This window comes from Apis florea, unplaced genomic scaffold, assembly GCF_048593485.1.
Source record: "Apis florea isolate Af1SG1 unplaced genomic scaffold, ASM4859348v1 contig_3756_pilon, whole genome shotgun sequence".
In the NCBI taxonomy this organism is placed as follows: Eukaryota; Metazoa; Arthropoda; class Insecta; order Hymenoptera; family Apidae; genus Apis; species Apis florea.
The window spans coordinates 676,722-691,446 of NW_028256838.1; the positions used below are offsets into that span (position 1 = coordinate 676,722).

The 14,725-nt window shown below is 21.6% G+C and overlaps 3 protein-coding genes across 6 annotated transcripts; all 3 read left to right on the forward strand.

The window, feature by feature from the left end:
- The first annotated feature begins 271 nt into the window (after positions 1–271).
- LOC147656483 (lipid storage droplets surface-binding protein 2-like) lies at positions 272–3,912 on the forward strand. Its single transcript, XM_086914902.1, has 4 exons — positions 272–485; positions 1,755–2,090; positions 2,515–2,761; positions 3,043–3,912. The coding sequence occupies exons 2-4, from the start codon at positions 1,779–1,781 to the stop codon at positions 3,333–3,335; spliced, it is 852 nt and encodes a 283-aa protein (XP_086771028.1). The 5' UTR covers positions 272–485; positions 1,755–1,778; the 3' UTR covers positions 3,336–3,912.
- A 1,552-nt stretch (positions 3,913–5,464) lies between these two features.
- Positions 5,465–9,519, forward strand: LOC147656484 (lipid storage droplets surface-binding protein 2-like). 4 transcript variants are annotated; one of them, XM_086914904.1, is made up of 5 exons: positions 5,473–5,606; positions 6,690–6,727; positions 7,313–7,644; positions 8,042–8,291; positions 8,374–9,519. In XM_086914904.1, exons 2-5 carry the CDS (start codon positions 6,700–6,702, stop codon positions 8,616–8,618), a joined length of 855 nt encoding a protein of 284 aa, XP_086771030.1. In that variant the 5' UTR covers positions 5,473–5,606; positions 6,690–6,699; the 3' UTR covers positions 8,619–9,519. The 4 variants fall into 4 exon arrangements, with proteins under 4 accessions (XP_086771031.1, XP_086771030.1, XP_086771032.1 ...); XM_086914903.1 differs by lacking the exon at positions 5,473–5,606 and adding an exon at positions 6,405–6,583; XM_086914905.1 differs by lacking the exon at positions 6,690–6,727 and having other exon boundaries at positions 5,465–5,606.
- Positions 9,520–10,398: 879 nt separating this feature from the next.
- Lsd-2 (Lipid storage droplet-2) lies at positions 10,399–12,319 on the forward strand. Its single transcript, XM_003697615.4, has 4 exons — positions 10,399–10,680; positions 11,101–11,446; positions 11,525–11,810; positions 11,901–12,319. Exons 2-4 carry the CDS (start codon positions 11,144–11,146, stop codon positions 12,092–12,094), a joined length of 783 nt encoding a protein of 260 aa, XP_003697663.1. The 5' UTR covers positions 10,399–10,680; positions 11,101–11,143; the 3' UTR covers positions 12,095–12,319.
- The last annotated feature ends 2,406 nt before the right edge of the window (positions 12,320–14,725 follow it).

The window sequence follows — 14,725 nt, forward strand, 5'->3', positions numbered from 1 at the left end:
TTATTATTTATAACATATTTTACAACTATATATATGTTTCATCAAATTTTGATAAAATATAGAAAAAGATTATAGTCATATCGTAGTTATAAAATTTGTCTGTCATTTAAATGAATTCTTGATATTCCACGAATAAATTTTACGAGGTATTGAATCATTATTCAAGAAAATTTTGTATTGTGAAATTCAGATATAAAGTCCCTATAATTTTCGTCATTTTCTCGGTTTTAATAATGCCGATAACGTGAAAACATTGTCATCTTACAATTAGTGGACTTTGAAGCCTCGTAGCATGTGCTTCATCACTGCTTGTAGATGTCGTGGATTTTCATTGGCTCGTATGAATGAACCTTAGCGCGCAGGCGGTTAGTCAGTTATAAGAGTTGAGACAGACTAGAAGCAAGCACATTTCTATTTACGCTGTGAACGCGACGTTTTCTCTGTACGTAGTCTTCAACTAGAAACAAGGGATTAGCGATAAAGAAGTAAGTATTATAATAATATTGTATATAATTTTGTATAATTAAGAAATTTTGAAATGTATCAACAATTTTAAAAAAAGTTTCAAGTTATCTAGATTTTGAAAAATTTTTTTTTAATTCCAGAAATTTTATCTCTGTTACAAAAATCTGTTATATTTATATTATTATTGTACATTTAAAAAAATTTGAAATTTATCATCTTTGAAAGTTATAAGTTTTCAGTTTTTTGAGATATTTTTTAGTTATAAAATTGTAGTTTTCAGAATGTCTGTTTCAAGAATATCTGTTATATCACTATTGTATTGTACTTATATATATATATATATGTTAAAACAATTTTAAATGTTTCAAATTTTTTATGTTCAAAATATATATAACTATTTTATTGGATATTATAAAAAATTTTAGAATATAATAATTTTAAAAAATTGTAAAGTCTTTAAATATTTTTTAATTTCACTAATCTTTATTACATATTAAATATCACATACAATTTTTATTTTATGTCTAATTATCGAAACATTTATAAAATAAATAAGCAATAAATTTTATAAATATATTATATATAAATGAATAAATACAAAATAAATAAAATAAATATTTTATAATTATTTATAAAAAAATAATTTTATTTGCAAATAATCTAATTTAAATAATAATATCAAAATTTTTGTAAATACATAGTATTTATATTAATGTAATATTTGTGTTAATATAAATTATTTATACATATTTATGTTAAAAAGTATATTTTAAAGTTAAATTATTTTAAAGTATTGTAAAATATATTAACTTTCAATTAGAAATGTTTCGAAACTTAATTACGAATTCTAGCGAAAGTAGAGAAAGTGATATATATATATAGCTTTATATATAACATGTATAAGTGCACGTATATGCACTCGTGCGTTGAACCTCACGTTATCGTAATGCATTATTAGTTTCTTGTATTTTCATTTATATGTTTAGTTCATTTATATTATTTCAATTTACCAATACTTTTGCAAATGATAAAAATATATATTATTAAATTTGAAATATAGATAAATAATGAATTCGTTGACAAGATAAATTTTAAGTGAAAAAGAAAAAAAAAATATTCTATTCGTTAATTTATTTTACTATAAAATCTTTTTTATTTCGATAAGAGAAAGATATTTCTATTTTATACTGTGTAAAATTGATTTTTTTTATAACTTATTTTAATTATTTTCTTATTTTAACAAGAGAAATGTATATCTATATCTATGTATATACATATATATGTTACAGACTTTTTTATAAAATTGAAGAAGAATGGCTACCGAAATTGCACAACTGCCTCACATCGAAGTGTTTCATCGTGTAATGGAACTTCCAGTAATTGAAAGTGCAATATCAAAATCTGCAGCGACATATTTGCGCGTGAAAGATTGCAACCAGTTGGTTCATTGGGCACTAACCACCGCAGAAACTTCTTTAAGCAATGCAACGAAGCAAGCGGTACCTATTGCTGCTCCCATAGCTAAGAAACTCGAGAACCCTATACACTTCTTTGACCACACGCTGTGTCTTGGTCTCGACAAAATCGAAGAAAAAGTACCACTGGTTAAAGAGAAACCCGAGCAGGTTAGAAATCAATCCCTTTTCCGGTAAAGAAAGTAAAAATATCTAATCGGAATGTAAAGAAGCATTTAAATTGATTCGTGATATCTTATCGTAAAATGCGATAACAAAAATTTTTTGGTCGTATAATACATGATAGATTTTTATCATATCCTTATCATATCGGATGCAACTTTTTCGATTTTTATTTCCAAACTCTCTGTGTCTTCATTTATTTTATGTTATTAAATAATTTTAATATTATTATGAATGAAATACATTCGATAAATGCACATATTATATATGATATATAACGCACTTGTTTGAAGTTGGAAAATTTCAAAAACAGAATAGATTAACTTTTAAAATTTTAAAAATATTTTATAAATAAAAATATGAAATAATTGTATGAATATATTTTTAATCGTGTAATTATTTTGTTCATTAGATTTTAGAAAATGCTTATTCGCTAGCACGTCAAACCGTTCAACCAGCAGTTTCGAGCATTTCGCTCGTTAATAATTTAATAATTTCCCAAGCTTTAAGTTTGAGAGATATAAGTTGGAGCAAAGCGAATCAGATTTTAGAAACGCAATATGGCAGTGCAGCTGTTAGAGGTTTGGATAGCACAGCTGATATTGTTGATAAATTAATCGATAAATTTTTTCCTGCTACAAAAGATGAACAATCAATAGGTAAGTTTTTTTAAAAAAAAATTATTTATAATTTGTATATTTTAATCGATAATATGTAGTCATAACATTGCAATAATATAATTTTTTTTCTATTTAATATAAATTAATAATAAAAATAAAAAGAGAGATCGATTTAATTTTAAATTAAATTTCTAAATTTATTGTATTTATTTATGTATTTATACAAAGTTTTATTAATAATATAAATCTATATCAATATATATATATATAATAATATATTGATAATTATTAATATTAAATTAATTTTGATTTTATTTTAGTGGTGAATATAAATGAAGAAGACAAGCTTCTTCACACCTTACAAACTGTTGGACGTTTATCTAATAAAGCTGCTCGTCGGGTATATTCAAATATAATTCTTCACCTGGGAACTATTAAAGCAGATAATCTAAAATCTTATATAAGAAATATAGTACAGTTTTTGCAATTAACGAATCGTCATGCTATAAATAATGAAGTACACGCGAATGAAGTATATACGAATGAAATACATACGAATGAAGTCAATTCGAAAGTTTCTACATCGAATGCAATTACAAAGAAACTTAATTGATATTTTATCATTGATGAAAAAAGAAAAATTTCCACCGATTCCATTAATTTTCTATTTATTTTTTGCATACATTTTGTAATAAAAAATCATACTTTTTTTAAATTCGTTTTTTATATATATTATTAGTAGTAATATTATATGCTATTTTTAAGAAAATACATTTGTACTTATAGCGGTGAAAAATATAAAATAAGATTTTTCACAAATAAAGTATAAGACTTGTAAGTATTTATGATTCAAACATACGATTAATGATATAATCATTTTCTCTATTATTAGAGATAATATATTTTGTTGTTTGCTCAAAAATAGATAATCTTTTATTGCATTATTTAGAAATTGTACTAATCTATCAAAAATATTTATTTGTATTTCACGCATTTTTTTGATATATTTCATTTGTAATTATTTTTAATACTTAATAAAAATAAAATAAGTATTTTGAAATGATTGTTATTTTTAAATAAAAAAGTAATAAAACTTTTTTGCACGAAACTTAAATGTAATTTTTATTATCAATTTCTATTATAATTATTTATTAATTATTATAATAAAATGTAAATTTCTTTTATCGAAAGTTGTATTTTTATTTGCATTTCTATAATTTTCGTTATGGATATAATATTTTAAAAATTATATATGTAATAAAAAATTGATATTATAAACATTATATTTTCTTATCTGTAAAATGATAAAAAAATACATAGATAAGATTAAATGAATATATATTTATTTTAAATTTATATTTTTGAACTTTTGAATTATAATGAATAATATAAAATATAAATAATATAAGATATTAAGATATATATTCAAAAAGTTGCACATAATTTTTGATTATTTATAAACCTAACTATAATACCTTTAAATTAAATATTATTATTTAAATTATTAATAATAATTAATAAATTCTATATCATATTAATATTAATAATAATTAAAGTTCCTTTTTAATTTTAGTTTTTAAATTTTTGCATTTTTCTTTAAAGTTTAATTTTTTAAAATTCATATGTAATAACTACAAAATAATGTGCTACTATAATAACTATTTATCAATTATATTATAATAAAATATTTATAAAAATAATATTTAATTTATTAAAAATGAATCTAAATATTTTAATAATTTTCAATTCAAATAAATATTGATAATTAAAATAGTTTTAATTTTAATGTGAATAATTTACGTTTTGATATATTTATAAAATAAAATATGTAACATATTTAAATACCTAAATTTAAAATTGTATCAATCATGTTTCGTTGAAATGATTGTGGAATCAATGAAACATATTCTTCGATGTATTCTTCACAATTACTAACACTGTACAATACGAGGAAGGCACGACGTGACCGCCACGTCATAGTAATGACACATATGTATACATATATAAGTATGTATACATGTGTATAGCTGCGCAGAAGCACGAACGTATTCATGGAAGTAGACACGCATTGAAGTTCCCTTCGATCTTATTCCATTAAACACTGACGTGTATTAATATAATTATAAAATTATGTAGTTCATCAATATTTATAGAATTAATTAATAATATTTCATTACTCTATATTAATTGAATATATCATGCATTTAAAGATTTTTTAATTTATTATATTAAAAATAACAATTTATTTCATTCATAAATTATATTATATATCAATTTTGTACTTTTTTAAATTAAGTTTCAATTCATAATATTAATAAAATTTATATATGCATAAATTGGTTTTTTAATAGAATATATAATAGAATAATATTTAATAGAATCTATATATCTAAAATGTTATTTTAGATTATATAGATTATAGATTATTAGGTATATAGTATAGAACAAAATAATATAATAAGAATAAGAATAGAAATATATATTTGTTATTTATTGATAATAAATTATTTATAACAATAAAATAATATTGATTTGATGTTATAATTATTTAGAAAAATTTAATGAAAATAATCGAATATTTAAATTTTGTTTTTGAGATTATAAATTATTTATATTATCTTTTGTATATGTAATAATATTTATATTATTTTTCGTGCAATACATAAGAAACGTGATAAAAGTAACGTTCTTTCTACGGTCCTGAAGAATGTCTGCCCCCACTTGTGATCATTTTCTACCAGTAGCTTTACCTAGAGTAGTCGTATCGTCATCGTCAGTGTTACGGGATTTGTCGTGTGCATCGTTGGATGTAGTATATATTTTGCTTTTATTACTATATTTTGCTAACTGTTGCATCAAACATTACAAGTACAAATTATTACTTGTAAGTAATATCATATCTTGTAATTATTTAGTTAATAAATACAGTTTTCATTATATTTTATAATACTAATTAATTATTAATTATATTTTATTCTTTTAATTAATTATATTTAATTTTATAATATTATTTTATACTTTTGTAATAATTCTTAATATGAAACTCATTTACATTAGAATATAATTACATTTAAATTATAAATATAAATTTTTAAACAATAAATTAGAACAAATTAATATTATGAATATAATTATTATCGTTTTATTTAAATTTTGTATATATAATTTTTTATATATAAAATTCGATTCTCCTGTTTATTATATTCATCCTGTTTTTTAGCAAATATATATATATTTTTTTAAATCTTTATCTCTTGTATCTTTGCAGAAATCTAATAAAGATTATAATTTATAAATATAATTTATAAATTGATATCTTCTTATTTTTAAAACTATAAAAAAAAAGATAACAGAAACAAGTGCAATTGAAATCGTTATATTATATATATTTATTATATATTTATTAATTTCATATTTTAATACAATTCTTATGATTCATTATAATACTTTAATACTATTATATATGTATAATATATATATTATATATTTTTATGTATTACTGTCATTAGTTAATTATTTGTCGTTATAGTTAATTATTAGGTAATTATTGTCCATATTGTAATGATTGACATTATCGTTTCATATTTTTATTGCCGAGCATTATTTCATAGTCTATCGTATGAAAGATTTACATAAGATTGAATTCAATGACCAAGTTCATGGTAAAGATCGATAATTTGAATACGATAAAGAACTATAGTCATATTTTCTACGCGTTTTACTTCAAGAATTATGAAACATCAAAATTAACCTTTAGATTTATAATTTTTATTAACTTTTAACAACTTTTGAAAAATTTAATCCAATAATCTTAATGAAATCTAAAGTGTATCGATATATATATAAGAAACTGAAAATAAAGTTATGTATCATTGAAAAATTAAAAGTACAATTCATGTGTCATCAGTCCTGTACATAATGAATATTTAACGCTGTAAGCAATTTTAACATATTCTTTATTTTACAGTGAAAGAATTATGAATTATACTTATAATCTTCTGAAAAGTTGAGTATAGTATATTTTATTCCACGTAGCACATTCTACATCTTTCAATTCACAAATTTTGCAAATACTAATGTTCATTTGGACTTAATTTTAAATATATTTTAACTTTATCTTTATTCTCATATTATTTTAGTGTTATTATCGTTTGCAAAAAAAAAAATTTACTCATTACGTACTTAACTATGTAAGAATACGTAAAAAAAAAAGTAAACAAACAATAATCGGTCATTTTTCTTTTAAATATGTAATACTTTTTTATTCGCTGTACCGCTAAAATTGATCTAGATCTTATTTTAATTATGAATAATCGTTTAAAATGAGATCACATTTGAAATGATTAATGGAGATTATTTTACTCATCAATTATGATTTTAGTATTACTAATACATTGAAAATATCAATAATTTCATGATTGATGCCTATAACGTAATATAGCATTAAGATTAAAGTACAAATATTAAAATTGCAAAATCATGGAATTATCACTTTATTTTTTTATCTTATATCTATATCACCTCTTTTTATGTTATAATAAATATAATAAATATATTAGATGATTGTTAACATTTTATTCAATTTTTCAGAAAGAATGGCAGATACTAAAAGCACCTCATCATCTGACAGTACACCTCATCTCGAAGTGATTAATCGCGTAAAAAGTATTCCTGTTATTCATTCAGCCATAGAAAAAACGGGATCGACATATTCTTATCTCAAAGATTCACATCATTTAATCAATTGGGCATTAACTCAAGCCGAAGCTGGATTACACTATGCAACCGCCACAGCTGCTCCTCTTACTGCACCTTTAGCTAAAAAGTTCGAGGAACAAATTACTGCCGTAGATCAAAAATTATGCGAAGGGTTAAACATGGTCGAGCAAAAAGTGCCAATCATGAAACAACCACCTCAAAAGGTAAATAATAATAATATATGTTAAATGATAAGAAGTTACAGTATTAGAATCATCAATTTCAATTGAGGCTGACTATGTTGACTTGTATATAATTAGAAAATTAATTTTACATTAATCTTATTATTTAAAAAAATAATATATTTTGAATTATATTTTATAAATTATATCTACAAGAATTTAGATTCTATGTTTGAGATTTAACGAGATTCTATGTTTCCAATTTCAATTCTGCTATTATCATTATGTTATAATCAATTACATTATCATATTTTTCTTCATATATTTCACAATCAATTTTTTAATTTATCAAATGACATTTTATCGAATAGTATTGTTTTGAAAAAATAGATTATTTGAAAAACTGAATTATTTGTTAAATTTCGTTAAATTTTTCTAGATTTATGATGCAGCCAAAGCAGTAATGAGCAGCTCCTTGCAGCCAACAATTGACAAATTACACGCTGCAAAAGAATCAGCTACGCAACAAGCATCAACTCTTAAAGAAATTAGTATGGCAAAGGCTAATGAATTGTTAAATACACAATATGGTAATATAGCAGTACAAGGTGTTGATAATAGTAGCGCTCTCATTAACGGTTTATTGGATCGTTATTTCCCACCAATAGAAGGGGAAGAAAACATACCAGGTATATATTTATAAATATCCAACAAGATATCTTGTTAAGAAAATACTAGATATATTTCTAATTTGTAAAATTCGTATTATAGCTCCAGTATCTGCCGATGAGAACAAAATTTTGCATGCTGTACAAACCATTGGACAATTATCCACGAAAACCGCCAATCGAGTATACCATTCGGTTGTAGCACAATTAAAAACAGTGAAAAAAGAGGACGTTGCGTCGTACATGTCGAGCGTTATATCTATTCTTCACCTAACACACTTTTTAAGTTTGAACGATAAACAGATCAATAATAAAGGTGCGACTGAAGAAAATACAGAAAAAAAGTAAACCCGAATCTTATTAGTAATTGTACAATAATGCACCTCTCGTCGAATAAATAATTATAGCATAAATTTCATTATTTTGTCAATTCAAAATCAGCATGAAGAGTGAGAATTAATATTTGGATATTTAATTTAATATACATAATATCAATTATGTATTGGAGATATTATTTATCAATATAATGTAATTTTTTTATAATTTTGGTTAAATTTTGATTCTTTTATTATTGATCAATTTTTAAAATTTTCTAAATAAAAATTAAAAATAATATTATTTTGATAATTTTAAAATGCAAAAAAATATACAATTAGATATTGAATTATATTAAACAATATAATATAATAATTTAGTTAAGGATCAATTCGATTGTTTCATAAAGATTTAATGGAAAATATAGAAATTACAATTTTTATTTACGAATGAATTTTTATAGATATCTAAAATTATTATATTTACATGTTGTTATCTAAATACGTGAAATTCGAATATTCTTCATTGCTTTTGTTTCGTTTACTTTTATACTGAAATATTTTTTTTTTAATAAGATATATTATAAAAATAAGAACAATTTATAAAATACAGTGTGATATTTTATATTCATATTTATAATAAGATTCGTAGTATACCAAATTGTAAAAATTTTAGTGCTTTAATATGTGTGTTAAAAATTTTTTTAAAAAATGTATAAAATCAAAGAAAAGTACTTGATTAAAAATAATTATACTTTTGTAATAAGGAATTTGAAAAAGTAAAAAATTAATATAAGTCTTAATATATCTTTCTCTATACATATATAACTTTAAAAAAGAACTGTTAGAATAAAAAAAAATATATATTTTATGTAACGATTTTGTAATCTGTGATTTATATAAATATTATATAAAAAAATATTGTATTATAAAAATGATATTGAAATATTTTATTCATATTGTATTATTAATATAATTACTTTTCTTTACTTTATTTCTTTTCTTTTAGTTTTTTTTTTTCAATAATTTTTATGTTAAAAGTTTCATTTCAAAAATTATAAAATATTAAGCAAAAAATATTTATTATCTAATTTACGCAATATACAAAATGTTTATTTACAATTATGAATTAAGTGTTGTATTATAACTATTTATTGTTTCAATTTATAACTTCAATTTATATGTCATATACTAATTATTTTTAAACATTTGAGAAAAGTAGGTATTTGTCACTTTTCTAATTTTAATACATCTAAAAATATTTATAAATGATAAAAAATATTTAAACAAAATTAGTTTCGAATTTTTTTGAATTTCTTTTAGAATCAAGTTTTATGCTTTTTAATTTGAGCTTTTAAAAATTATAAAATTTAAAAAACATTAAATTTAAATTTTTGAATTGTGCTATCTGACTAATTCAATTTGTTTTTTATTAGATAGTCATAGTTTATATAATCTTTTAATTATCTTCCAAATGAAGAAAAATATTAAATAAAATTAAACTACAAGTTTCATTTGAATCTTTAAAATTTAAAAAATTTAGAAATAAAAATAGAAAATAGAAAGTAGAAATATAGATTTTTCATATTGCAATGAACGTTTCTCTAATAAAATAATATTAGTTATTTGATAATACTTCATATTTTGATTTTAATATACAATTATTTTTCCATAAAACATCATATTGCATGTTATTCTATATTCTTCATATTTCTAATTTTAATATAAGCTCTTTGGATAAATTAATTGATAATTTAATTTCAAGAATTCTAAAATTCTTTCATATAAAGATATAAAGGTCATTGACTTGATATGATTTGATATGACCTGACCTATACACAAATGTAAAGACATAATAGTGGTGCCCTCATACGATTATTTAGTGAATGACAATATCATATGGTAAAATGTGATATATTATACACAGTTATGAGTGCTTTTATAAAAGAAAAACAAATAAGTTATAATGTTAGTAGTCAATTATTGAACAAACATATACTTTAGTGAAATGATTTAGAAAGCGAAAAAGATCATGAATTATTAAAAAAAAAAAAAAGAAAAATAAATGAAAATATGAAAATTTCATGAAAAATTTGGTAAGTACACCAAATAATTTATAAATATAATAGCTTTTAACATAATAGTCATATTATAATTATCTTGTTGTCTGTTTATAAATGATTTCATATTATACTATGTATTTCATGAAAATATATAAAGAGTTATTGTTTTGATTGTATACATTTGAATTTTGTTATTTTTCTTTAACGTTATTACTTATAAAAATATAACATTATGTACAAAAATAAAAGAATAAAAGAATTATATTAATATAAATGAAATACAAAAACTATTTACTATTAATTTTATCAAATTATTATTTTAAAATTCTTATATTTATTTGAAATAATCATATTGCTTTGTTTCTGTTATATATATTAAATAATTTTTTTTATAATTATTGTTATAATTATATGATATATATAAATATATATAAAATTCATATAAAATTTTAGAGATTTTTAATTTATATAAAAGTGATAAAAAATATTTATTAATATGGAAGTTGAATCATCAAATTATCTATATAAAATACAAGTCATTAATCGTGCTCGCAAAATACCAAGTGTCAATTATTTATGGGATAAATCTACAGAAGTATATGGACGTTTGAAAGAAACAAATATACTTGTACATTGGGCATTTAACACTGTAGAAAATGTTTTTAATACTATGATTGAAAAATCATTACCTATTGCAAAATTAATAGAGAAACCCATTAATACAATAGATAAAACATTGTGTCAAGGACTTGATTATATAGAAATAAAATTACCTATAATAAAAGAAGAACCAGAACAGGTTATATAAATTTTTATGCTTATATTTATAATTTAAATTATAAAATTTATTATTTCTTTAAAATACGTATTGTTTTAGATAATAAATCAAACTAAATCTTTGGTATCTGTACATCTTAGACCAGCTGTTAAAACATTTACAGATTTAAAACATGAAACTAAACATAAAGTTAAAATTATGAAGTTGCATACTTATTGTAAAGTTCATTATTTAAGAACATATAGTTGGCAACAAGCAGATAGAGTTATGTCAACTGAAACAGGAATTAATATTTTAAAAACTATTGACAGTACAACTGATTTTATTGAATTAATATTGGATAAATATTTACCTATTCCATATGACTTTGACACTAATGTATCTGGTAAAATAATATTTTTAATATATATTATAACAGGTATTATATAAAAGTAAAATAATTATTTTGTAATTGAAAATTATTTATTTTTTATAGAAAAATTATGCAATGAAGATGCTAAACTTCATCATACTGTTGGAAGATTAAGTAAATTTAGTTCTCATATTTCAAAACGTATTTACTTTGCATTAATGGAATTAGAACATATTTATAGAATGGAAATTCGTTTGTTGATATCTGATATTATTTGTATAATTTTATTACTTAAATACATAATATATGGTTCATAATATGGTTCATAAAGTATAATATGTATATAATAATATATTAAAGTTGTGTTTAAAATATAATATTTCTAATAGTTTATAAATATATAAATATAAAAAATATAATATATTAATTAATAAGATTCAAATGATTTATATGATCATACAAATAAAACATTAAATAATTACGTCATATATTTGTTTATCTATTTGTATTATAATGAATCAATAAAAATAATTAAAATATGAGGAACGAATATTTATATTATATATATAATATAATGTTATTATATTATACCTATATATGTGTTTATATATATGTTATTATTATTATTTTTTTTAAATATAATTGATCAAAGAAAATTAATTTTATTGTAAATAACTTATTAGTAAGCATATAATTTTTTATAATTGTTATATGTTGTATTCAATAGAAGATTACTAAAAAAACAACAAAAGCTAATGAATTACTAAAAAATTGAAAAATAGGAATAATTTTATATAGCAATGACATCCAATTTTTATAAATGATATCCTATATGATTTCTTTTAGATTATTGATTATGACACAGAATATGACAGATTCATTTGTAGCAAAGGGTTATGATACCTGAATGTATTGGTGTCATGCGAACGTGATTTAAACCTCTGAAAATACTGCTTAGAGCTCCAGGCAGTTCCAATTAACCCGCCACGTTGTACGCGATATTAGTTGGATGTTGACAGTAGCCTCGATAAAATCTCTCGACAGCTTGTAGCTAAGTCCGCTTATTATTCATTACACTTTCAAGTACGGTCAGTTTTACCGGTAGGGCAGCAAGTCTGTCGCGTGAATATCTCACGCGTCGTTTTCTATGGAAGATATGATAGTGAGTACGTGCGTAATTTGTACATTTACGCATAGTTATTGCACTTCTTAAAACGAATGTGTCTGCTAAGAATGTTATGTCATGTTGATTTTTACGAAGAATAATCTTTATCTCGTATTTATAAAATATTATCTACAATATTATCTACAATATCAGAAGAATATCTAGGACATTTGTTATAGAATCTTTTAGAAATTAATGAATTTCAATTTAATTAGTAAAACAAAAATGCTAACCTTTCAATAATATCCTTCAAATTCTATTCTATTCTTCCAGTAATTCTTATTCTATTCAATTTTATAAAGAATATTAAAAAGCTATCAAAAGTAATATTTAGAAATTTAATGTTATTTTTTTGTTAACAATATTATTAAAACGATAATTTTAATGGTCAGATTAAAAAACAAGTTTTTAAATTTCATATTTGAATGTGAAATAAATATACAAATATCATCATAATGCATATATTTATGAAAATATTCTCTACATTCTATTCCTTTGATCAATCATGGCTAAAAGTTGCTCCTTGATTGTCCCTCGTCAACTGTAAAATTGAGAGAAACTTTTCGCTTCCGTGATTTTTGGAAGTTAGCTGACACGGTAAGTTCGTTCAGTGGAAGAGGAACATAGAGGCCACCTATCAAGGTAAACAGTGATTGGAAAGTTAGTCGTGGTTGAAATGGAGTTCCGTGGATTCACAAAAGTTGTCAGTTGGTAGACAAATCCTTTTTCGTGGTCTTCTACAATGTTTGTAAACGAAATGAGCTCAGTTTATTTCGAAGTAGATCTATTTTGAGAAAAGTACATGAATATCGATTAGATTGGTAGTTTTGAAATTTCTGTTAACTATACTCTCTTAAGCTTTTTTTTTAAATTTTTGTTTCAAAATTATCTTAATAGTTTTAAAATTTATAAACAAAGCTTTATCAAACTTTATTAATAAGTAAAATAAAATGCATTTCAAAATTTCGAGAAAAAGATTCTGCATCTTATTATATAACTTTTATCGATTTTAATATTAGAATTTTCAAGTCCTACTATAATTTATTGAATTATAAATAAAAACTAAAAATTTAAAAAAAAATCATAGTAATAAGTCATAATAATCATAATAAATTAAATAATATATATTAATTACGTTTTAATCTTTATTAAATCAATAGATTAAATTACACAGAGTTTCGATATTTTGATTAATTCTCATAATATATCTGATTTTTAACGTTTAAAGATTTCATTAACTAATAAACGTGAATCTAAAGATATCGTTTACATTGCGCCGAAGTGTAATGATTCTATGAGCTTCGATTGTTAAAGCCAACCAGATGTGTCTGCTTCTTCAAGGATATATTCGATGATTGAAACGTTATTGGATCTCATCCAATATTGGAACCGTTCGTTCTCGTCAGCTTCGATACCACGCCCAATTCTATTTCCCATTGCTTGTGAACCAAATTTAGACCTTTTGGATATTCCGTTTTGCTTTACTGTTCTATGATGTGTTTCATCCTTAATTATTGAAATGTTAGAATTAAATGTAATGCTTATTGACTGTTTATTTAAAGCTGTGTTTATTATGCATAGAATATTTGAACTTTATGGAAGTAAAAGATATAGAAAAAATAAAGAAATATTTTTGATGAAAATTGCAATATTAATAATATTAATTTAATTTAATAATAATTTAAAATTAGAAAGGTAAAAATTATGAAAATAATTCAGAATTTATAAAAATGAACATTATTTCTATTCAGTTTTATTTTTGCAATTCATTTGTGCAGCTTAA